The following is a 25967-nucleotide window of genomic DNA, read 5'->3' as shown; positions in this document are numbered from 1 at the left end:
TCTGTGTCCGGCATCTTCAGAGGACAGCACTCTGTGCTCCGGGAGCCCAAGCCAACTACACCAGAGCACAGAGTGCTGTCCTCTGAAGATGCCGGCCACAGAGACTGGCGAAACGTTAGGAAGAAAAACCTTCAGAACACGGCCAAAGAGCCCGAAAACCCCACAACAACCATTAGATCCCGGCCGTGAAAGCCTTCGCGAATACATAAACTGTCTCTCTTCCTCATGCAACGACATGAAGAAGAGCTTGCTTTCTTGATCCAAAAATGGGTTGGTAACGCAATACTCCAGCTGTCCAGATGCCTTCTTGAGGATAACATCTATCAATGGGAGGTCTGATGAAACTGGCAACATAGGCATCCGTTCCCCTCCATGTGCCTCTGGCCTGGGTTTGGGAATTCCTGCAAGTGGGCTCCTCAGTCTTCTCCATTCTGAAGGACCTCTGCCATCTCGCTCTTTCACGTTTCTCCTTTTCTGTCTTTGCCCTCTCTTCTCGAATCCTCCTTCCCAACTCTCTCACCTCCCATTCACCCCAGTAAGAGGGCTTGACTGGCACCACTACTCGTCTCTTTCTCTCTGCCTTTTCTTTTGGCAACACTAGTCTCTTCCACTTGTTTGTCTACGGCTGTTCCAGCCAAACCCACTCCCAAACTGGTGGAAGGGTCATGGGGCTGGTTATTAGTGTCTGCTTTCTCCAGCCTCCACCACTGTTTCTTTTGACCTCTCCCTTTTATATGCCTCCTTCTTCTCCTTCCCCTTCACTTCTGCCTTCTCTCACTGTCCTGTCCCCTCCGCCACTCTTTCCCGCCATTTTCATCTCCTTGGGTTCCTCTCTTTCTTCAGCAGAAGACGCTACCCTCGTTTCCATCTTAGCCTTTCCTGGCCTGGAATCCCCACTTGTTCCCACAGGGATGGACGGCACTCGAGCAGGGATGTTGTCGAGCCTGCCTCCACCCTCACAGTGACCTAATGAATTCCTTACAAGGAGAAGGAGCATAGAAGCCAACTTTGAACTGGCTCCTGCCCCACTCAAGAAGACTGTGAGGGCAGCAGCGGAAGGGAACCTGCAGAACAGATAGATGTCAGAAGACGTTGGGTACTAGGAAGCCACCAGATCTCCCACTGAGTAAGGGAGCAGGGCAGGTACTGTACTTTGCAGGGGTGCAAACAAAGAAGGCCATCAGTCAGGGCTAGGATGTGGGGATCCTGCACAGCCATTTGCTCCTCCCAAGACTGCCAAAAATTTTCATAAATGATGCAGAGCAAGTGGTAATAGATATGCAGTTGGGCGGGTAGGTATTCCTAATTTGCATAGTGATTGAGGAAAAACTCCCTTAGAGCAGTACGACAGTGCAACCATTTACCCCAGGAGTTGGTGAGGGCTCCAGCACTGGAGGCATTCAAGAAAAACTTAGATAATCACCTGGCAGAGGTGCTTTGATTGTATTCCTGTGTTGAGCAGGGAGTTGATGGCCTTGTAGGCCCCTTCCAACTTCACTCCTCTATGATTTCCATGAATTCTAGATGTTCTAGTGCAGACATTGGCTGATTGGTACATAACTGAGATGGACACAAACTGAATTGCGAACCAGAAAAATGGCCAAACTCAGTTGGTTCACAGCTCAGTTTGTGACCCAGTTCAGGGGTCCTGTTTTGCTGAAGCAAAATGAAGTGCCAAACCTTTTTTTTCCTTGGCACTTTGTTTTGTTCGGCAAAAGGGGGGTGCCCACCTGCCCCCTTCCCAGTGCCCCTGCCACCTCCCTACCTGCTCCTGCCACCTCCTCTGCTGCTGCCATCATCCTCAGAAACAGCAAGCCAGCCCCCCCCCCCCTGCCAGGAGCTGGTTGCCACCGGTGTGCTTGCACCCACAGTGCCAGAAGAGGCAGAGTTGGCAGGAGCAGATCTCCCCCCCCCCCCGTCCCAGGCATGAACCTGAACAATGAACTGTGAATCAGTTCATTTGTCCAGGGGTTTGTAGTGTTTGTGGAATCTTCACAAACCACTGCTTTTCCGGACTGTGCCCATCTCTTGTACAGAATGATCGTGTTTCCTCCTCCTCCTCCTTCATCTTCTTATTCTTTTGATTGAGTATAGAAAATCTTCTCATCTGACTCCTCCTTTGGAGCAGAAGAAGCCACGTTATTAGGATGAAGGGAAAGGGGAAAATGTGGTGCCCTTGCCTTAGACTAGGTTTGTGCTTGTGCATGTGTAGATATTGTCCACTGCTCTCCTCCATCCTGGCTGTTTGTGTGTAGGTTTTGTTTGTGCATTTGTGGCAAGGGTCAGCCACCCATTTCTGCCGGGTTCTTCTGCGCATGTCAGCATGAACTAGGAGGCACGGTGTGGGGGTACCATTCCTAAGGTTGCTAAGCCACATGGGTGTTCTAGTGAGGGAAAACTCTCTTAGCATCCTGTGGTTGCTTCTGAGGGAAGGAGCTGCCAGCATTCTCCCTCCTTCTCATTATCATAGAGAGCTTGCTATAGAGGCCTTTCCTTAGGCCAATAAGAGGGCTTGATTAATTGCCTTTCTCCAGACCATCCCTAATAACATGATGTAACCATTGTCCTATCTGAACTCTGTCTACTATCTGTAATGCTGTCACTACCTGTGACCTTGTAATGTTAATAAAAGGACAGTCTCCTGGGGGCAGGGGAGAGAGAGACTGAGACGGACAAGAGAGAGAGAACGTCACAGACTTCTCATTCTGCTTCCTTGCTGAGTCGCCCACCAGGAGTACTGCTGGCAGACATCCATCTGTGTGTGTGGCTGACTTCTTTAATCTCTTGCTAAGAGACTCTTTGCTATCCATTATATGGTGATCACCACAAAGCTCATCGGCCTGCTCATTGCCTGAACCCCAACAGCACAGTACATGTGAAGGCTTTTCTAGCACTGGCCTTACAGGCTCCTTCCAACTCAATTATTCTATGATTCTAAGGTATGCCCATTCCTTAAATAATCCTCCCTGAACTTGAAGTCTTTCCTTAAAAAAAAAAATCAGGATACCCTAAGATACTGCTAGCAATTTGGCTTCAGGCATTCCAGGAAGATACTGGCTTTCTAGACCAGGGATGAGCAAAATGTGCAAACATGTTGTCGCCTAGCCTATTTCTGCATCTCCCACGTATGCTGTGCTCCCCACCCTGAAAAACGTCAGTCTCATCTTATTTTGAAGAAAGCTTCCTTGGCCTATAATAGGCCCAGCTCAGTCTCACTTGGAAATGACCAGAAATGGCCAACTGCATCACACACAAACTTTTGGGGACAAGCTGAGTCATTTTTTAGCACATAAACAATATCTACTGGGAAGGGGCACATGGCCAAAATGGTAGATGTGGCCCTCCAAGTTGGGGTCAACTCTCGACCCCCCTGGAATTTGGCCTGCCCATTTGCAGACTAGGTGCTTGTCCAGCTTTGGGACAGAAATTTCCATTGTAGATCTTTACTGGGAAAGTCGTAGAGGGCATGTGACCCTGTTACTGTTGCTCCCTCTTCTGGTGGCTTTTGGCAGCATTATCCATGGTATCTTGGACCAATGCTGTACTGGGACCATTCACTTAACAGTGGTTCTCCTCCTATTATTCAAGTAGGAGACTTTGGAAGTTGTAGTTCAGAACAACTAAATTCCTCAAAGAACTGGTATATGTCTTATATCAGTGGTCCCCAACCTTGGGCCTCCAGATGTTCTTGGACTTCAACTCCCAGAAATCCTGGCCAGCAAAGGTGGTGGTGAAAGCTTCTGGGAATTGTAGTCGAAGAACATCTGGAGGCCCAAGGTTGGGGACCACTGTCTTATATCACAGAAATGTCATTAGTCTCTTGCCAGTACTTTTGAAGGATTCCGAACACTGGGTAATGTTTCACTATTCAAGAGCAAGATGCACCCATGTAACAATACATTAAAAAGAGTAAAGTTTAATATAAATCCACTATGGATCCAGAAGCTTAATTATTTTCTGACAAATTGAGCAATGTAGGTAATGTCAAAGAGGGAACAGCAGTCTTACAAAAGCAGATGTGACTCATGGCTAATAATTACATACTAACTTAAATTCCACAGGTAGGGAAAGGTAAACCCTTTTTCTGCAAATCATTTTCCACCTGAATATTGTACCTTCACTATGGGGCAGTGGGGCGACTTTAAAAAAATCTTCCGCTAGAAGCACTTGAAGCATCTCCCCACTACCACCACCACCACTTTAAGGTGTAAAACAGGGAGACAGACCTGAAGATGTGTATATTTAAGTTTATTTCATTTATTTAAATTGTTTATCTGCCACTTTTCTCCCCATAGGGGGAAAACACTAAATAAATAAAATATGTAAAAATGAGTTAAACATACATTAAGATTTTTAAAAATCAAGTGTAAAAACAATTCAAAAACACTTAAAAACCTGTAAGTTAAAAACCAGCATTTCTGAGATACATGAAGTGTAATCTTACCCTCACAGAGGCCCCAGTTTGTCCACACTCCCTGTTTGCTCACCCTGTATCAGTAAGCAAACAAATGACTATGTATTTATCCTAGCATAGCTTTAACATCTCCTCTGCAGGGGGAATCTCACATTAGCACTGACATAAACTTTAAAAAAACCCCAACGTTTTCTAAAAATTCTTAAAGACTGAAAGCAATAGAAGGAGCCTGAGCTAGATAGACAGCAAGCTGATGCGATCCAATTGGTGCAGATGTTGGAAAAGTCTGAGTCTCTGCTGGCTGGGAGATTTGGAGAATTATAATGCAAAAAAGCAACTATTCTAAGCACTGAGTCTGAGAAAGCAGCAAGCTCAGGACCAACACATTGCACACTGAAGAATATCAGAACCTGAAACTACAATGTCCTACATACTGTGTGTATGGTATGATGTTCTCAAAAGACTTCAATGCTAACAGGGTTCTGCCCGGGTATTTCTACTCTATGCTGCTGATGGGTCATTTGTCTTGCCATTGGGTGCTGGCCACAGGATATGCACCGAAGGATCTGCTCAACAAGCATGGCTTGGGAGGTTTGCAATAGAAGTAAACACACTCATCAGCTTTCACATGTGCACAATCTTTGCAATCTGGGCAAATGAATATAGTGGCAGTGGTGTGGTGAGAACCACTGAATATCAACTGTTAGACATCCACTTGGTAAATCCAGAAGGGGAAGTGGTTGGGGCAGGGTTCCCAGAAGATGGCCCTATGGGATACCCCAGAAAGGGCACTTTGCCCCAAACCCCTTGAAAACATAAAGTCATCATGAATCTTGTGTCAAGTCTTGCTGAAGTCAATAGTCACAATTCAGGAAAAGCTTAAATCCCACTGAAAGCAAGAGAAAATTTTTCACTCGCCTATTAGGGTCGCTCTTGTTTTGTTTTTGCAAATAAGAATCGATTGGCTACAAATAAAACAAATTATCTCTGCAATACAGTAATATCAAAAATCTGGCCCTATAAGACTATTAACAGAATTTGAACAGTACTGTAAACAAAAAAGATAAAAGGATAGGATTGACCTCAATATATAAATGTATCATTGAGATAGAACATGGTAAGAGCAGAGGAACCAAAGCATCCTGGGAAACAAATTTAAATATTAATATACGTGGAGAGGTTTGGACAGGAATATGGAATAAATATCCATATAAATCAGTATCAGCGAAAACAAAAGAAACAGTTCTGAAAGTTGTTCATAGATGGCATCCATATCTTACAAAGCTATGTAAAATCCATAGGGAACTATCAGATAAGTCTTGGAGAAAATATGGGTGAAAGGGAACTTCGGAACACATGTTGTTGTTGTTCTGCCCCCAAATCCAAACATTTTGGCATTATGTAATCAATTGGACAGAAATACTAATAAAAATAAATGCAAATGAAACATTACTATTATTTTCAGCATAATGAGAAGCTATGTAATAAAGACATAATTGCAAATGCAGGTATTATAGGAATGGCAATGTGTGAAATTCCTAAAGCTGGAATAATGCCCAAGATCTTTCATTACAGACATTTTAATTAGGATATGGAAAACACTCTTGGTGGGGAAATTGACTAATAAGATCAGAATATACAGAGGAGAAATAAAGCACAGTCAATTTTTTTTGAAACTTGGTCTCATTTAGTTCCAGTATACCAATGAACTAAATGAGAAGTCACATGATTTAGAAACTAATCAAGATTTTTCAGATTTTTGGTCAGTAACTTTATTGGATGGAATGGGGATTTGAGATTAACTGTAATTTTGCTAAATGGTGTGAATAGCTGGTGTTCAGAATGTTAAAATATTTACTAAATAAGATGAATTGTATTATCTGTTTATAATGTGATTGATTGTCTAAAATTAAGTTTTGTTAAAAATTTAAAAAAACCATTAGGGTCGCTATAAGTCTAATGACTAACTAATGAAGGTACCAAAGACCATTGATTTGCATCATAACTAAAGGACATTTTTCTTCTTTTTTCAATACAGTATATACTTTCAAGCAGACTTGTAACTCTATACAGTAGATTGGTAATCATGCTACCGAAATAGGAAGATACAGATAACCAGGATTTTCAAATATGTTTTTTAAAAAATGCCCTGCCTCATCCATGAAACCAAAACCCATCAACTCTTTAGCTCTGCAGGCGCTTGCCATTCCGATTGGCTGCTTCTCTTTCCTAACTTCCACCAATCGCCTATCACCAGGTTTATTCTTTAGAGGCAGCCTTGTACAAGCGCACTCCCTCTTGATTGGTCAACGGAGCGACCCAATCTCTTTCGACCAGGTTTTTCAAGAAAGCCTCACGCCCCCTCTTTTCCACTTCCGTTCCAATGACCAATAAGAAAGCTCCGTGGTGCTAATTGACGTCTTATCCGGGCCATAGGCTCAAAGGAATTGAGTCCAAAGGAAGGGCGGAAGTCGTGGCTCTTAGTAAGGGCAACAATCAAAACAGGAGGACGCCGTGAGGGGAAGATGGCGGCGGCGACCCATATTTTGAGGTTTGGCGGCCCTTTTCTGGTCTTCGTGGTGGCGTCGGCGTTGAGCCGAGGCGACACGCTGGGTACCTTGAACTTACATGAGCTCAGCGAGATGAAATATGGGATTGAGATCGGTGCTGAGCCCGTGATGGCCGGACAGGTATGGCCAGCTGGGGCCGAGTTAAGGTGATGGGGGCGGGCGGGAGCAAGAGGGAAGTGTCAGATCGCCAGGGGGTCGTAGCGCTGGCGTTAATCCTCTTGCAGCCCGTGCGTCGAGGAGTCTTGTGATGGTTGAAAGACTGCCACTCTACAATTTCCAAAGTGCCACAAGGCTGCCTGAAGCCTCTCCGATGCCTCTTGTTTGCCTCTTGCTTTTGGGATCAGGGTCCCGACTTCTCTTGCCGGTAATAATGCTCGCAAAAATGCATGCCGCTCAAGAAGAAAAGACTGTGCAAAACACTTGCCCACGGTATGAAAACGGGTGCAAAGTCTGCAACACGGGTGGGTAAAACGTGACTATGTATGCATACATGCTCGTTCCCTGTCTCGCTCACTAGGCTAAACTCATATATCTATCTGAGGATATCCTAGTGTAGCAGGGAAGGACTGAGTGTGGAGAGAAGAGGAAGCTTCAGATGATGGAGTGGTAGTCTTGTGTAGCAAAAACAATGATCCTGAAATCTCCGTAAAGATCCATAGGCTTATTGAAGTGTATGTCTTTGTGGGCCACTGGTGGGAAATTGGAATCTTTGCTGAGTGGATATGTTGTGCTACTCTTATCCTTGCCCTTCATGGTCCTCTTCCTACATAACCTTTTCTCCTGGATTTCTGATGTATACTTAATCTCCATTCTCAGAACATGGCTGAGGACCTGCTTTCCATGCAGAATATCCCCAGTTTGGTCCATGGTTTCTCTAGCTAAAAACATTGCTCTTACTGCAAAAGGTTTGCTGACTGAAACCATGGAGAGCTGCTGCCAGCCAAAGTAGGCAAAAGGATTTATTCTGCAAGTTGTCTGATCTGATACAAAGGTTCTGTATCCCAAGACTTCAGTCGTGTAAATAATCCCCCTACATTTGTTTTCCCCTCTTTTGTTTTCCTCTGATGTCTGTTTCAGATTGGAAGCACCCTGGATGCCAAACATTTATACTTTGTGTATGGAGTTTTATAATATGCAATGCATGTTGATGGTACTGTGCAGTAACAATGTAAAACAAATCTTTAGTGCTGAACGATAAGTATGAGCTTTGTGTAAAAATATCATAGTCTATATCATTTGCATTTAATGACTGTTTGGCAATTTTTTAAAAAAAACCCTTTATATATAGGCTTGTCAGCTGTCTTCAGAGACTTTACTGTGTTGACAGAGATACTTCAGAACTGATCTAACTGAAGCACTTTGAGAAGAAAATTCTGTGGGCAAAATCTTGATGTATACATGTATGCCAGTAACCTAGATTGGTTCCTGGAAATAATTTAAGATAATGGAAAGGTTCCTATCCCCCTTCACGTTCGGAGGGTTCCCAAGGCTGTATATATTGTCTCCCTGCTTATTTAACTTATATGCAGAATACATCATGCAAAAGGCAGGACTAAAGGAATCCCAAACCGGAATTAAGATTGCCAGAAGAAATATCAACAGCCTCAGATATGCAGATGATACCACTCTGATGGCAGAAAGTGAGGAGGAATTAAAGAACCTTGTAATGAGGGTGAAGGAGAAGAGCGCGAGAAATGGTCTAAAGCTCAACATAAAAAAACAACAACTAAGATCACTGGACCCATCACCTCCTGGGAAATAGAAGGGGAAGATATGGAGGCAGTGACAGATTTTACTTTCTTGGGCTCCATGATTGCTGCAGATGGTGACAGCAGCCACGAAATTAAAAGACGCCTGCTTCTTGGGAGGAAAGCAATGATGAACCTAGACAGCATTTTAAAAATCAGAGACATCACCTTGCTGACAAAGGTCCACATAGACAAAGCTATGGTTTTTCCAGTAGCTATGTATCGAAGTGAGAGCTGAACCATAAAGAAGGCTGACCACCAAAGAATTGATGCTTTTGAATTGTGGTGCTGGAGGAGACTCTTGAGTGTCCTCTGGACTGCAAAGAGAACCTATCCATTTGAAGGAATGCTCACTGGAAGGACAGATCCTGAAGCTGAGGCTCCAGTATTTTGGCCATCTCATGAGAAGAGAAGACTCCCTGGAAAAGACCCTGATGTTGGGAAAGTATGAAGGCAAGAGGAGAAGGGGACGACAGAGGACGAGATGGTTGGACAATGTCATTGAAGCTTCCAACATGAATTTGACCCAACTCCGGGAGGCAGTGGAAGACAGGAGGGCCTGGCGTACTCTGGTCTATGGGGTCACGAAGAGTTGGACACGACTTAACAACTAAACAACAAGAAGATTCCCTTTTACCCTGGGGAAGATTTTGAGAGCCTCAGGACAAGAGGGTAGTCTTTAATAATAAAACAGTCACTACTAGATTGCTGCTGCCAGCATCAGTGCGGCTGGAAATGAATTTTAACTGTAAAAGCCTCCTTGTTTCTCATCTTGAGGCTCCCAAAGGCTTCCCCAGGGTAAATCAGAGCCCTAGTGAGCCTCTGAACCTGGAAGGGGGAGGAGAGCATGAAGCTTTTATTTAAATTTTAATATTTCTACCTGATATTGTTTACATCGGCATAAATTTATGCCAATAGGGTTTTGCTTAGTAAGTTATTTTCCTAATCATAGGCAGGCATTTGAGCTACCCTGTTTCCCTGAAAATAAGACAGGGTCTTATATTAAATTTTGCTCCAAAAATGCATTAGGGCTTATTTTCAGGGGATGCTTTATTTTTTTCATGTATAACAATCTGCGTTTCTTCAAATACAGTCATGTTATATTATTCTGGTTGTTGTACAGTGGTGGGGGGTGGGGTTTCACTTAACTGGGCCTTATTTTTGGGGTAGGGCTTATATTACGAGCATCCTGAAAAATCACACTAGGGCTTATTTTCAGGCTAGGTCTTATTTTAGGGGAAACAAATGTATAGTGCTAAAGCTTGCTCTGCATTTTGCTGCAGGAACAGTAATCCTAAATAGTAAATGTTCATTATTTGTGGATATTTTAAGAGGACTATGCAGTAACATGTTCAAGAAATAAGCATAAGGACAGTTCCTTTATTTTTGTTTCCATATGACAAGTACTCTTTAATAATTTCTATTTATTGCAAGTTATTGTTATTCCTTATAGTAATTACTTTGCATTACATATTAGTGGGAATATGTGTAATTCTTTTCCCTCCCTATCAATCTGAGACATGATGGGTTCAGAGCAAGCTCCATCACCAGTATACACCTCCCTTCATTCTCAGTTGTTTATGCTTTTCATGCTAAGACCTACAGAAGCCACTGGCAATGGTGCGGCTAAAAATATTGTGAATAAATAAATAAATAAACAAACCCCCAAGCCTGATGCATTACATTTGCTGCAAGGAAACTGATTTGCCATGAGATTAGAAGTAGCATATTTTATAAGATGAGGGGCAAAATGCTGATAGTTATATGATTTCTGAGTATCCAAGATAAAAGCCATGTACTGGTAAATAGTAGCTGGACTAATGCACTATTGTTAGCATTCCAGTCTTCTCTTTTTAAAGGTGTGGCATGTCACACATTAGAAGGGGGCCTTGGAAGAGGATCATGTGATTTCTCAGAAAATGATTAATTTTTCACTGGGTCTTCTTACTGCTAAGAGAAATAGAAAAAAAAAATACAAGAATAGAAAGATTTCCTACTTGATATTACATTTGATAATACATTCAGCTTAAGTTTTGTTTAGAGTCAAATTGTGAAAGCTTTCCTTTTCTCGCTATCTGACGGAATGCTTTCTCCCACCAAAACCTACCGGTATCACTCGATCTAGTCAGGAGTTACAACTTAGGAGCCTAACGCCCAGAGAGGCCTGGAAGGAAAAAACAAGAAATCGGACTTTCTCGGCAGTCGTTCCTTGGTTATGGAATAATCTACCTTCAGAGATCCGTATGGCCCCTTCGCTGGGTATTTTTAAAAGCCAATTAAAAGCCTGGCTATTCAAGCAGGCCTTCCCTCCGGGCACTATTTGATCTATCTTCTTTATTTTTTCCATCTTGAATAACTTTTTATTTTTGATACTGATGTTATTTTAATTGTTTATTTTGTATGATGTACGCCGCCCGGAGTAATTGAATGACTAGATGGGTAGGGGATATAAATATAATAAATAAATATTAAAAGCTCAGAATATGCAGTCTAGTCCTGAACAGATCAGTAAATAACACAAGGTGATGATTTGAACACTTTATCCAATAAGCATACAAAAAATCTGGTTATTAATCATTTAATGATCTTGTAGGAATACAACAGTACCAACATGAGCAGTGTAGGCCAATTATAATTAATCTCATTTCAACACTTTAATTTTAATCATTCATTGTAGATAAGGACATGTATTTCATCTTAGGGCCAGAATCTTGTTGCCGTTTTATGCTTGTATACATTAAATTGCATAACTCACTACAATAAATTGCTGCTAACAATCTACCAGTCATGGTGCGTGCCATGTACTGCAGCTAGCATGTTGTTAGTTCAGGACTTCGTTGCAGTGAGCTGTGCAATTTAATGTACACATATGTGCAGGACTTTGGCCTATGTGTGCTTTACTGTACCTGATATTAAGGGTATTCAAGAAACTTACAGTTGATCTTGAGCATTTATGTTAGGGAAGCCAGGGAAGGTTAAAATGTAAAAGGTCCCAGAATTATGAGAGGCCAAAGTCCTGCACATATGTGTACATTAAATTGCACAGCTCACTGCAACGAAGTCCTGAACTAACAAGATACTAGCTTCAGTACATGGCACACACCATAATTCTGGGAATCAGTTTGTTCCAGCAGCCACTCATATTTTTCAGGCTAAACTGATTAATCGCCTACTCTATGGAGTCCCAATCTGGATCAATGCCATGAACAATAAAGTTGATTTACTAGCTGCTACTTTCTATAGACGGATTCTAGGGATTCCCAATTCAATCAAATTATCTACTATAGCCCTAGAGCTAGGCCTGCATCTTCCTTCAACGACGGCGTGGGCTCTTACTTTCAAATTCTGGCTGCGCCTCTTTTTTAAAATAAACCCAGATGCTCTCCTTGTTCACCTTCTCAAAGATACTTACCAATCCATATGGTTTTCACAATGTGAATCCAAACTCATGACCATTGGCTTATCCTCAAACTCTCTATTTAACAGTAATTTTAATCAAGCACTCTCCCTTATCAAGGAGAGACTATGGGAGTCTGAGTACCTACAGTTAGTTTCTAATGTGAATCAGACATGCTCCCCAATTCATTTCGGTATTTTTCCCTCCTTTGGTTATGGATATTCTTACTTCCAGTCCTTGGTGAACCCCTCTATTAGGAGAGCCTTTATGTTAGCCCGACTGAATATCTTCCCTTCAGAGGTGCTTAAAGGACGATATATCCGGGTGCCTTTTGAACAAAGAATTTGCAATTTCTGCGGTTTAGAACCAGATTCAGTCACACACATCCTTTGTCACTGCCCTGAGTTTAAAGATATGTGTGCCTGTCTATTAGGTTCAATAATTTCAAATTTTTCTGGCCCTCCTCAGTTACTCACAGGTTTCCTCCTTAATGACTATTCACAAAAAATAACGGCCTTAGTAGCCGAGTTTCTTACAAAGGTTCTCTCCGCCCAGGGCTCTAAAAATTAACTAGACTACTCCAAAGTATCTCCTATTGTGTTTTTTGCTGTTGTTGTTTTTTTTTAGCCGTGTAACTACCATTATATGTATCTCTATTTGCTATTAATTTCCCAGTATAAGTTTTTTTTTAAGTTTCCTATGCCAATAAAGGTTACCGAATTGATAAAAGGTCTCTTAAAAGTGAAACAAACAACTGTAAATTGTCGTAAACAGGAGGAGCACGTTTTAAATGTGTTTGGAGTTTTGGGGAAGCTGTGGTTGTGTGCAGACATCTTTTCTTGATACCTTCAGAGGATTTGGAAAACCCTAAAGCCTGCTGGAAGCCTGACGCTGGAAGATGGGCCCCTCAGGTCGGAAGGCGTCCAACATGCTACTGAGGAAGAGCGGAGGACAAGTACAAGTAGCTCCAGAGCTAATGAAGTGGTTGGGCCAAAGCCGAAAGGACGCTCAGCTGTGGACGTGCCTGGAAGTGAAAGGAAAATCCAATGCTGCAAAGAAAAATACTGCATAGGAACCTGGAATGTAAGATCTATGAACGTTGGGAAGCTGGAGGTGGTCAAACAGGAGATGGCAAGAATAAACATCGACATCCTGGGCATCAGTGAACTAAAATGGACAGGAATGGGCGAATTCAGCTCAGATGATTATCATATCTACTATTGTGGGCAAGAATCCCGTAGAAGGAATGGAGTAGCCCTCATAGTCAACAAAAGAGTGGGAAAAGCTGTAATGGGATACAATCTCAAAAATGATAGAATGATGTCAATACGAATCCAAGGCAGACCATTCAACATCACAATAATCCAAGTTTATGCACCAACCAGCATTGCTGAGGAGACTGAAATTGAACAATTCTATGAAGATTTACAACACCTTCTAGAACTGACACCAAAGAAAGATGTTCTTCTCATTCTAGGGGACTGGAATGCTAAAGTAGGGAGCCAAGAGATAAAAGGAACAACAGGGAAGTTTGGCCTTGGAGTTCAGAACGAAGCAGGACAAAGGCTAATAGAGTTTTGTCAAGAGAATAAGCTGGTCATCACAAACACTCTTTTCCAACAACACAAGAGGCGACTCTATACATGGAAATCACCAGATGGGCAATATCGAAATCAGATTGATTATATTCTCTGCAGCCAAAGATGGAGAAGCTCTATACAGTCAGCAAAAACAAGACCTGGAGCTGACTGTGGTTCTGATCATCAGCTTCTCATAGCAAAATTCAAGCTTAGACTGAAGAGATTAGGAAAAACCACTGGGCCACTCAGGTATAATCTAAACCAAATCCCTTATGAATACACAGTGGAAGTAAAGAACAGATTTAAGGAACTAGATTTGGTGGACAGAGTGCCTGAAGAACTTTGGATAGAGGCTCGTAACATTGTCCAGGAGGCAGCAACGAAAACCATCCCAAAGAAAAGGAAATGCAAGAAAGCAAAGTGGCTGTCCAACGAGGCCTTAGAAATAGCAGAGAGGAGAAGGGAAGCAAAATGCGAGGGAGATAGGGAAAGTTACAGAAAATTGAATGCAGACTTCCAAAGAATAGCAAGGAGAGACAAGAGGGCCTTCTTAAATGAACAATGCAAAGAGATAGAGGAAGATAACAGAAAAGGAAAGACCAGAGATCTGTTCAGGAAAATTGGAGATATTAGAGGAACATTTTGCGCAAAGATGAACATGATAAAAGACAAAAATGGGAGGGACCTAACAGAAGCAGAAGACGTCAAGAAGAGGTGGCAAGAATACACAGAGGAATTATATCAGAAAGATTTGGATATCCCGGACAACCCAGACAATGTAGTTGCTGACCTTGAGCCAGACATCCTGGAGAGCGAAGTCAAGTGGGCCTTAGAAAGCCTGGCTAACAACAAGGCCAGTGGAGGTGATGGCATTCCAGTTGAACTATTTAAAATCTTGAAAGATGATGCTGTTAAGGTGCTACATTCAATATGCCAGCAAGTTTGGAAAACTCAACAGTGGCCAGAGGATTGGAAAAGATCAGTCTACATCCCAATCCCAAAGAAAGGCAGTGCCAAAGAATGCTCCAACTACCGTACAATTGCACTCATTTCACACGCTAGCAAGGTTATGCTCAAAATCCTACAAGGTAGGCTTCAGCAGTATGTGGACCGAGAACTCCCAGAAGTACAAGCTGGATTCCGAAGAGGCAGAGGAACTCGAGACCAAATTGCTAACTTGCGCTGGATTATGGAGAAAGCCAGAGAGTTCCAGAAAAATATCTACTTCTGCTTCATTGACTATGCGAAAGCCTTTGACTGTGTGGACCACAGCAAACTATGGCAAGTTCTTAAAGAAATGGGAGTGCCTGACCACTTTATCTGTCTCCTGAGAAACCTATATGTGGGACAGGAAGCAACAGTTAGAACTGGTCATGGAACAACTGAGTGGTTCAAAATTGGGAAAGGAGTACGGCAAGGCTGTATATTGTCCCCCAGCTTATTTAACTTATATGCAGAATACATCATGCGGAAGGCTGGACTGGAAGAAACCCAAGCCGGAATTAAGATTGCCGGAAGAAATATCAACAACCTCCGATATGCAGATGACACCACTCTGATGGCAGAAAGTGAGGAGGAATTAAAGAACCTTGTAATGAGAGTGAAAGAGGAGAGTGCAAAAAACGGTCTGAAACTCAATATCAAAAAAACTAAGATCATGGCCACTGGTCCCATCACCTCCTGGGAAATAGAAGGGGAAGATATGGAGGCAGTGTCAAATTTTATCTTCCTGGGCTCCATGATCACTGCAGATGGAGACAGCAGCCCTGAAATTAAAAGGCGCCTTCTTCTTGGGAGGAAAGCGATGACAAATCTTGACAGCATCTTGAAAAGCAGAGACATCACCTTGCCAACAAAAGTCCGAATAGTCAAAGCTATGGTTTTTCCTGTCATGATGTATGGAAGTGAGAGCTGGACCATAAAGAAAGCAGACCGCCGAAGAATTGATGCCTTTGAATTGTGGTGCTGGAGGAGGCTCTTGAGAATCCCCTGGACTGCAAGGAGAACAAACCTATCAGTTCTAAAGGAAATCAACCCTGAATGCTCACTTGAAGGACAGATCCTGAAGCTGAGGCTCCAATACTTTGGCCATCTCATGAGAAGAAAAGAGTCCTTGGAAAAAACCTTGATGTTAGGAAGGTGTGATGGCAAGAGGAGAAGGGGACGACCGAGGATGAGATGGCTGGACAGTGTCTGCGAAGCAACCAACATGAATCTGACCCAACTCCGGGAGGCAGTGGAAGACAGGAGGGCCTGGCGTGCTCTGGTCCATGGGGTCACGAAGAGTCGGACACGACTAAACGACTAAACACACACACAAAGCCTGCTTTACCTTTAGGTGTTTCAAAAGTATTCTTGGCTTCATGGTCAAGAATAGTTAACTGTAGTCAAAGAGTAATGATGATCATCCAGGCCCCAATTTTCCCTTTAGGCCCCTGTCAAGCTGTCTTGCTTCCCACGGGCCCTATCTTTGCCCTTTGCAAAAATGGGGGCTTTCTTGGCCTTCTCTTGGAAAGGTGCCTTGCTGAGAGTACCCTGTTTTCCTGAAAATAAGACCTAACCTGAAAATAAGCTCTAGTAGGATTTTTCAGGATGCTTGTAATATGAACCCTACCCCAAAAATAAGCCCTAGTTGAGTGAAACCCTGCTCTCCACCCTTGTGCTGCATTGTGCAGCAACCAGAAGATGACATGACTATAAAATAAGACATCCCCTGAAAATAAGCTCTAATGTTTTGTGGTTTTTTTTGAGCAAAAATTAATATAAGATCCTGTCTTATTTTTCAGGGAAACACAGTATGGTTGTTGTGGGTTTTTTGGGCTCTTTGGCCGTGTTCTGAAGGTTGTTTTATCTAACGTTTCGCCAGTCTCTGTGGCTGGCATCTTCAGAGGACAGCACTCACAGTATGTTTGCTCGGCTAGCAAGAGTTGCGTCATCGTACCTCAGCCTTGCACCATCTGTGCTGTGAGTGCCTCCGGGGAATATGAAGGCTGGCTGGAGGTGCCTTAAGCACTGTTGCCGTTGCCCTTGTTGTCCTCCTTTGCAGGCTGAAAAAGGCCGCCGTCGCGGGCGTTCTGTCACTCTGTGAAAGCACAGAAAAGCCTTCGAGTGTGGTGAAGTTCACAGAACCCAGCTGCCTGGGGAACTTGGCTTTGAAAACAAACAAACAAAAAATCAAGAAAGAGGAACTGTCTATTTCGTGGCTGAAAACAGTAAGAACTAGAGACGGTCAAAGGAAGCCTGTCCTTTTTTGGGGGGCTTCCTTTCCTTCAAGCTGTAAGCAAGCAGCAGCAGCAGCGCCCTGATCTCAAAGGATGCTCACATACGTTGGCCAGTTCTCTTCTTCTTGCCTCTACAAAGCTAAAGCAGGGCCAGGGTCTCTTCCAGAGTTCTGGAGGCTTGTCTGGAAATAGCTAACTGGTAGACCTCCTGGTGTCTTTATTTCTAATGGGTTCTGCTGTTGACACATAGTGTGCACACATGCTCAGCCTTCACTCTGCTAATTAAGTGAGTGCTAAATAGATTGTGCCCTGTGAAGTAGCTGTTACATTATTCAGTAACAGATTCCTTTTTCGGGCTTGAGATACTTTGTCACAGGGTGGATTTGATTTAAATCAACTTGATTTCAATCACGATTTAACTTTTAAAAATGTTTTTTAGTATATTTAAATTGTGAATGAAATCAAGTTGATTTTTAAAATATCATTGATTTTTATCTACCCTGGTGTTGATTTCAGGCCTTTTTTTAAAAAATGGCATGCACTGTCCCTTAGTATCACTTAGTTTGGGTTTCATGAGCCTCTGCTATAAACAAGCTTCTCATTGTTATATTAGAGAGCAGGCACCTGTATTCTGGTTTCTTATACCTTAGTAGTAGTTGCTGGGCTGTTGGAGCTGAACCCGCAGTGACCTCTTAGTGCTGACTTTGCATGTTGGTTATGTAAGCATTGCTGACTGTGTTGATTGTTGAAGGACATGGCAGTGAGTGATCTTCTGTTCATGTAATTATGTGTTATTGCTATGTGAATTTGTGTATCCAGAAATATCTCCATAAAAGGACCCTGAAAGTTTTTTGGTCTTCCTTACCTAAAAGTGGCATCTAGAAGTAAACCTTTCTGTTAAAGCTCACAGGTATTTACATGCTCGATACCTACAAAGCAAATGCTATCTTTTTCTTCCCCACATTGTTCTAGCGTTGGAGTCTCAAATCCCACAATGTGTTTAATAAAGCAATCCATTTTTCCTATTAGGAATTTGAGAATTCTGTGTGCTTGCTGCATAGCCCACTGAAGACTCTAGCATTAAAAAAAATTAAGAACAACTATGTTTCAAAATTTACAGAGTACAGAATCTACAGGAAGGTGTGGTACAGTATTTCTCAAGCTTCAGGGTAGTTTCGGATATAAATGTCTTTGTCCAGCAATCCCCCAGATGAAAGTGTTCTGAAGCATGCCCTTGCTCTGTGAGGAATGGGGCTATGATTTCTCAACACAATCAAAATGGGTCTCCATATCAAGGAAATCACCCTCTGAGTTTCCCTGCAGGAGGTGAACAGTCAGGATGCTCAGCTTTTGAAGGCAGTTCCTGTGCCCGTCCAATTTAATGTCGGAAAAAGCAAAGAGACAAAATAGATGAAATAGATGAAAAGGAAATGGGAGGGAGTGGGCTGTGCACCAGACGGTTTCTGTAGCAGAATTTCAACTATGGAACTCCTTCGCGATGGGAAGTCAGCCAAGACTACATTGCGTTGTGTAACCGTTTTTGTGTAAAAACCAGTTTTTAAAACTGGTGTTTAGAATTGTTGGTCTGTTTTTAAAGAGCATGGATGATCACTGTTGGCATTTAAATTGCTTTTTCCTGGCTCTAAGCACTGTTTTCATCTTTTCCTCCCGTGTATTGCTTTGGCAGCCCTCCCAGGCTGATGTGTGAAAAAATAAATAATATAATTATAGATCCACAAGATAGCATTTAAAGTGCAGGAAAACTGGCATTCTTTCAGAAATCACAGGTCAGATCATTCCCACACTGATTACACTTTTTGGGTCCCCTGGACTTACGCTGCCTGCCAGCCTCGTGAGAGATTGTATCTGTCTAATTAGACGTGCCTCCCTTCTTTTTTACCTTCCTAGAGCAAGTCGGCTGATGTGGTGACCATCTCATCCAAATACAAGCAGAAATACGAGTGCCGGCTACCAGTGGCTGCTGTGAAGATACACCAGGACAAAGAGGAAGATCCACAAAGCTATACTGGGTTGGGTATTTTGGAACTCCTGAAGCCGATGGAAGCGGCCCCTTGCCTTATCAAGGTGAGTTTAGATTAGGTTTTGAAGGAGTGGATCATTAGGAGAACAGACACAGCCAAGAGAAATGAATACCATGCTGGGGTCCCTATTAATATTACATTTTAATAATCTATATTATTATCTGCTCTGAAATGCTTTTCTTTGCAGTGCTCATAACAGCACATAAAACAGGCCAGATGAGCAAACATTCCCTGCTGCTAACTTTTTCATTAGAATCTTAAGTAGGTTAAGTGCTTTCATTTAAATAATCATCACATAAACCCATTGGAGATCATTTGTGAGTGTTCCCATTTCCCAGATGTGGAAAGTGAGGCTTGCCTAAGCCTGTCCTGTGAATTTCTGACTGAAGTTTGAAACTACATTCTTGGTGTTTAACCCAAACACGCCTTCTGCCATGCCATAGTGGGAACAGGTAGACTCTGTTTTGCCAATTGATTGCTGTCTGGAAGTTGTTGCTTTCTGAAACCTTAGTACAGGGCAACTTTTTATATTATTGAATGGAGTTTGAAATAAGTGCCTTTTAATAAATGAAAGCAATGTTCATCATGGGACAGAAAAGCCATCTTTAATTTTATATCTTGTTGCTATTTAGTAACAAAGCAGTCAAATTTTTTATAGAGAACTTGCATTATTGAAAGGCATGTAAATATGATACATACACATTTTTTAAAAAATGATGCTCAGTCTTACCTAGGTTAAATCAATCAGTCAGCTAAGATTTTTTTTAAAGCTAGTTTGCTCTTGCAGTGCTACTAAAAATGCACTGCAGTAGTTTTTTTTCAGGCTTCTGCATTAGTTCTTGAGGTCTTTGAGTATGTGAACAGCATTTATAATCAAAAAGTAGGGAGTTTCAACACTAAGATGCACTGTCTGCTCATTTGCATGATTAGGCCTTTCTGGTGGCAGACTTTTGTGTCTTGGTCGTTTAAGAGAATTTGAGTATGTGAGGAACTTAACAAAGCTTTCCTTTAATCAAGTACCTTGGTTAATATTGCCATTTTTTCCTCAGACTAAGGACTGGTGGACATACGAGTTCTGTTATGGGAAGCACATCCAGCAATACCACATGGAAGGTACAATTTCCTTCTTTGTCATTTGGTTGCTTATCTACCTGTTGGTCTAGGCTGCCCAGAGTAATTCCTGGTTGCTCGGTGGGTAGGATAGAAACTTTATTACTAAAGTAAATAAATAAAATAGGTCTCACCTGGGGTCATCTGCTGAAACAAAGTCAGAGAAGACTAAAAAGATGAAAAAAGGAAGTGTCGAGTCACATCCTGTATGTTTAAACTGTAGAATTTGCTGCCACAAGATGTAGTCATAGTCACCAGTTTGGGCATCTTTAATAAGGCTCTAGAGATACTTATACCTGGCTGGATAGCTCGGTGAGTTAGGTACCTAGCTGGGGAGCCAGAGATTGAGAGTTCAATTCTGCACTGTGGCTCCTGTGAGAAGAGCCAGCCTGGGTGGCCTTGGGCAAGATGCACAGTCCCCACAGTACGTCCAGAAGAAGGGAATGGGACACCACTCCTGAGTACTCTCTACCTAAAAAAACCCTGAAAAGAGTCGCTGTGAGTCAGAATTGACTTGACTGAATTATATTTTAGAGATGCTTATGGACAGAGCTCCGGACATATTTTAAAAGGAATTTTGCATTGCTTGTTACTGTTTAGTAGACAGGTTGCTATTGTTGTTGTTGTTGTTGTTGTTGTTGTTGTTGTTGTTGTTGTTACTCCCTATAAATAAGTCATTGTATTGCACATTACCAACAGATCAGAAGAAATACAGGGAAATACTGTCAGATTCCCTTTACTAGCCAACTGATTCTCCACACAGTGTCTTTTTTTAAAAAAAGGTTTCAAATCAACACTGCAGCAGAATTTCAGTAGAACTAGAACAAAAAAAAAGAGAAGTGGAAATTGTAATTAGCACTTTGTTAGCACTTTAAAGCAGCTTCTGCTGTTGGCTTTGCTCTGGTGACTTCTCAGGTTGTAGTCTGGGTGGCCACAGAGATTCTCTTGGGAAACCCTGATTTGATAAAACTGTGACTACACAGTGGATCAAACCATTCTGCTGTGTAGTTGCACCCTTAGTCCTGCATTTTCCCCACATATCACAGAACCTAGAATCACAGAATTAATGCCTACAAACACCATGCCTTATATCTCACTGTTTTTTCTGTGTTTGGGTTTGAGGACCTTACAATGTTCTCAAAGGATTGTGATTATGTAGGCCTGGTGTTTGAAGGATTTGCTTCAACGATATGCATAAATAAAGCTTTTAGTATCACGGTCAGCCAGCCAGCTAAGGTAAAGGTTCCCCTTGACAATTTTTGTCCAGTCGTGTCCGACTCTAGGGGGCAGCACTCATCCCGCTCTTCAAGCCATAGAGCCAGCGTTTGTCCGAAGACAATCTTTCCGTGGTCACATGGCCAGTGTGATTTAGACACGGAACGCTGTTTACCTTCCCACCGAGATGGTACCTATTTATCTACTTGCATTTGCATGCTTTCGAACCGCTAGGTTGGCAGGAGCTGGGACAGGCGACGGGTGCTCATTCCGTCGCGTGGATTCAAACTTACAATTGCTGGTCTTCTGACCCTGCAGCACAGGCTTCTGCGGTTTAGCCCACAATTTTGACTTGGAAAGGAAGGGGTCGAGCAGCTCAGACAGGTTTCTTTTTTTGCCTCTGATCCACGCTAGACTGTCTTCTTGAAACAAAACCGAGGTGTCTTATGGCGTTTATAAGAAATGCAATATAGTAGAACTTTTCATGGGGCAAGTCCATTTTGTCAGATGCGAGATCCTGGCTTCCGGTTATTTACTGATCATTCGTATCTCACCTTATGTTTGCTTTCCAGAGTCTGAAATCAAAGGTGATATCCTGTACCTTGGACATTACCAGTCAGCATTTGACTGGGATAATGAAACAGCAAAGGTAGGTATTCTCTAGGATGTGAGATTTCAAGCAGTGTGGAAAGGCTAAGAGGTTGTATCTGCCTAAGACTGATACAAAAGTTTAAGGTATAAGCAGTTTTTCTTCCCTTTGCCAACTGCAACACTTAAGTTAAGATGGAGAAGTTTGACTTCCTTGTAAGAGGCTCTTCCTCCCTTAGTCCTCTGGCCCATTCCATTCTGAACTCTTCAGGTTTGCACTATCTATACCAAAACTGAATCATTGTCAAAAAAAATCTCCTGGACTGGGAACCCTGTTCCATTGTTTGCACAGCTTGTCTTAGCTGCTGTTTTCCCATAGTGGCTCACCTACTCAGTGGGGATAGAAAAATTGTAACAGATAACAATGGAATTTGAGAGGAATAAGTACAAGATGGGACTTAGGTGTCTCAATACTGCATGTGAGAAGGATCTTGGAATTGTTGTAGACCACAAGGTTGAATATGAGCTGCAAAAAAAGGCAAGTGCAGTTCTAGGCTGCATTATCGGAAGTATAGTCTCCAAATTCTGTGAAGTACAGTACTAGTTCTCTTCTATTCGGGGCTGGTTAGGCCTCTATAATGCTATCTCCAGTTCTGTACATCACACTTGAAGGATGCCAACAAACTGGAGCACATTCAGAGAAGGGCCACAAGGATGATCAGGGGACAGGAAACCAAGCCCTACGAGAAGACTGAAAGAACTGGGCATGTTCAACCTTGAGAAAAGAAGACTGAGGGGAGATAGGATAGCACTCTTCAAACACTTGAAAGGTAGTCATACAGAGGAGGGGCAAGATCTGTTCTTGATCATCTCAGAGTGCAGAACATGTAATAATGGTCTCAAGTTGCAGGAATCCAGATTTTGGTTGAATATCAGAAAAACTTCCTAACTTACAGTACAACAGTGGGGAGACAATTACCTCGGGAAGTTGTGAGCACTCCAAAGCTGGAGGCATTCAAGAGAAAATTGGACAACCATCTGTCAGAGCTGCTTTGATTTGAGCAGAGCGTTGAATCCAGTGGCCTTATAGGCACCTTCCAGTTCCATGACTCTGTGATTAAAAATACAGTGGTGCCCTGCTTGACGATGATAATCCGTTCCAGGAAAATCGCTGTTAAGTGAAATTGTTAAGCTCCCCCGCCCTCCTCCCGAGCGCACGCCTGCTTTTCTCCAGGAAGCGCTTCTCCGGGAGAAGCTGAAGCGCCAGCCTTTCAGAAGAGCTGAGGGGCAGGCGTTTCGGCTGCTCCCAGAGAAGCGCTTCTCCGGGAGAAGCCGAAACGCCTGCCTTTCAGAAGAGCTGAGGGGCGGGCATTTCCACTGCCCCCAGAGAAGCGCTTCCCCGCCAGCAGCCCAAAGGCCGCCGGTCAGCTGTTCCAAAAAGCGAGCCTTTGGGCTGCTCCCGGGGAAGTCCTTCCCCGCGAGCAGCGCAAAGCCCGTTTGGAACAGCTGACCGGTGGGGCCTTTGTGATGATCGTAGGGGAGCGCTCCCCCACGATCATCGCAAAGCGAATTTTCCCCATAGGGGCCATCGCAAAACGATCACTCTTGCGATGGGAAAAAGTTCATCGCAAAGCGATTTCATCGCTAAACGGAGCGATCGTTATGCGAGGCACCACTGTAGTTTAAATATTAAGGAGCTTTGATAACCTAATAGCACTATTTTGGTACTGTTTGTAAACCACCCAAGGAAGCTTGGCTGTACTTCTACAGAGTGGAGAGCTTGGTCTCTTCCTCTTTGATGTTGGTTAAAGGAAGTCCTTATTCTTGAAAGGCGGCAAAATATACATATACACAGGCATATACATATGTGGGTGTAATGTATTTAAAATAAACCTCTTACTGTATATACCTGACTTAAAGTGCCACCACACAAAAGAATGTGACTTGTTACTTTCCTCCTTCTGTTGAGTAGGAAGTTTTAGCCGAGGTAGAGACATAATTAAGAAATGCTTTTAATTAAATAAATGAAATTCTCCTTGTATTTGGGCCCATCACTGAGCAAATTTACCTTCAACTAAAGCTTAAAAGAGGGCTTTTGAGGAATTGGAAATGAATGAGGGAAAAGTAGTTGAATATAAAGTAATATCTTAAGCCTTTTTTGGTTCTCCCCTTCCCTCACAGGCTTCCAAGCAGCACAAGCTGAAGCGTTACCACAGCCAGACTTATATCAATGGATCCAAGTGTAACCTGAATGGGAAGCCCAGAGAGGCTGAAGTCAGGGTGAGGAAGAGCATGTTATTATTTCTTTATTTCATTTATTTATCTATTGCCCCATTAGCACAATGCAGTGACATCAAGCCATAAAAGCAAAACAGCAGAAAACCATAAAATAAAAAGTCAAATCAAATAGACTGTCTTGAAAACCGTGACAGAATTCTCTTCTGCCCTTAAAGAGTCACCAGAGTCGTCAGCAGAACAGAAAGAGGAGTCTTGTCACTGGTCCTGGAAAGTTGTGGAAGTGGGAGACTTTTCTCCTAAATCTACCCTGCAGCTGTTGAAGACAGGGCTGAACCTTGGACCAGAGCTTCAAATAAGATGTTCATATAAATATATTTAAGGAAAATAATATTAATCTAGCCAATGTTTTCAGAGTGACATTTTTAATAATTATAGCTGTGCCCTTTGAAAATGAATGTGTGTACACACATACCCTACTTGTACACACTGAAATCACCACCACCCGCCTCAGCTTTTGGAAGAGACAGCCAGGTGCTATCTCTGTATTATCACTCCCTACAATTCCTATAAGTACCTCTCTGAACATATAACTCCTTACACCCCCCAGTCTTTCTTTTTTGTACAGATGTGTAGGTCACATTAGTCAAATTGCTGCCACATCCATGACCTCTATGGCGCATTCACACAATCAGAAGAATCCTAGCTTCCAGTCTCTCATGGCTAGTTTTGTTTGAAAAATGCTTTTTGAAGTTTGCATTTGGAACAAAACCAGCCTTTGACATCAAGTGGAAGATCAAGCTGGAACAATTTCCATGGCCTTTTCCCTAAGTACAGGCCTCTCCAGAAAATTTACAAAGAGGAAGTCTAGTTTCTGCCTTAGGCTTATTGAAACAAGAACAGAGTCCTCTGGCATTTACAAAGATTGACAGCCTGTTGAAGCATAAAGTTCAATAACTGTTGTTAGTGTCCTGATAAAGAAGGGCATGTGAAAGCTGTTAGTGGCTCAATATGGAGCCAGTTGAAGTTGTACGGGTTCATCTTCCATGGGTGTAAAGAAATGAGCTTCAGTTGTCCAGGACAAACAGTGTCTCATGACTAGACAGTTTTCAACTACACTAGTTAAGCAATCACAGCTAACAGTTATGTCTTGGAATTTGTAGACCAACTGCAGAAGAGTTGCAGATTGAGGAAGGTTATTTCAGTGACAAATGTGCCACTGGGGTTCATTGGCAGCCATCCATGGGCTATTGTAATATTCTTAGAACTGCAGAGCTGTAAGGGGCCCTATGGATCATTGAGTCAAGGAGGCACAGTGGGGAATCAAACTCCCAACCTCTGGCTCCTCAGCCAGAAACCTAAGCCACTTAACTATCCAGCAGTTCAAAAAGTCCTCCAGGATACCATTCTGTGTAAGTTCCTCTGTGTATTTTATATCTAACAATTTAAGTAATGGATTAATAACCCTAATTCATTAAGCAATTACAGTTTTACATCTTAACAATAATGAATTAAACTCCTGACTTTCCACATTTTGCAATGACAAATTAATTTTCGAATGTAGCCAAGCTCTGTCATGAACCAGTGAGAGCCTTCTTTCACCCAAGCGGAGTGATTTGGTTCGAAATATGCTTCTTTCAAAGAGATGCGCTCTCTATTTTATCCCAGTTAAATCTCTTGAATGCCTGCCTTGGCCTTTTAACAGTGGGGGTTTAATGGGAACTTATAATTTATTTGAGTGTTAGTATAGCTAGTTGCCTTGAGTGGCATAGAAAATGGGGAGGATACAAAGGAGGGGTGTCGACATGGCAATAATAAAAAAAAAGAATTTCTTCACATTTCCGTTC

General features: G+C 42.5%; 1 protein-coding gene across 2 annotated transcripts in view; it reads left to right on the top strand.

Annotated features, from left to right (window-relative positions):
* Positions 1-2355: 2355 nt before the first annotated feature.
* Positions 2356-25967, top strand: part of OS9 (OS9 endoplasmic reticulum lectin) — a 38198-nt gene continuing 14586 nt past the window's right edge. For both annotated transcript variants that reach the window (XM_072991164.2, XM_072991163.2), the window contains exons 1-5: positions 2356-7104; positions 18839-19015; positions 20022-20085; positions 21870-21946; positions 24067-24165. In XM_072991164.2, the coding sequence (XP_072847265.2) occupies positions 6940-7104; positions 18839-19015; positions 20022-20085; positions 21870-21946; positions 24067-24165 (582 nt within the window). In that variant the 5' untranslated portion in view covers positions 2356-6939. The remainder of the gene's footprint in view (positions 7105-18838; positions 19016-20021; positions 20086-21869; positions 21947-24066; positions 24166-25967) is intronic.

The sequence above is a fragment of the Pogona vitticeps genome, chromosome 2, assembly GCF_051106095.1.
Source record: "Pogona vitticeps strain Pit_001003342236 chromosome 2, PviZW2.1, whole genome shotgun sequence".
Taxonomy (NCBI): Eukaryota; Metazoa; Chordata; class Lepidosauria; order Squamata; family Agamidae; genus Pogona; species Pogona vitticeps.
This window is presented reverse-complemented; position numbering and strand designations above follow the sequence as displayed.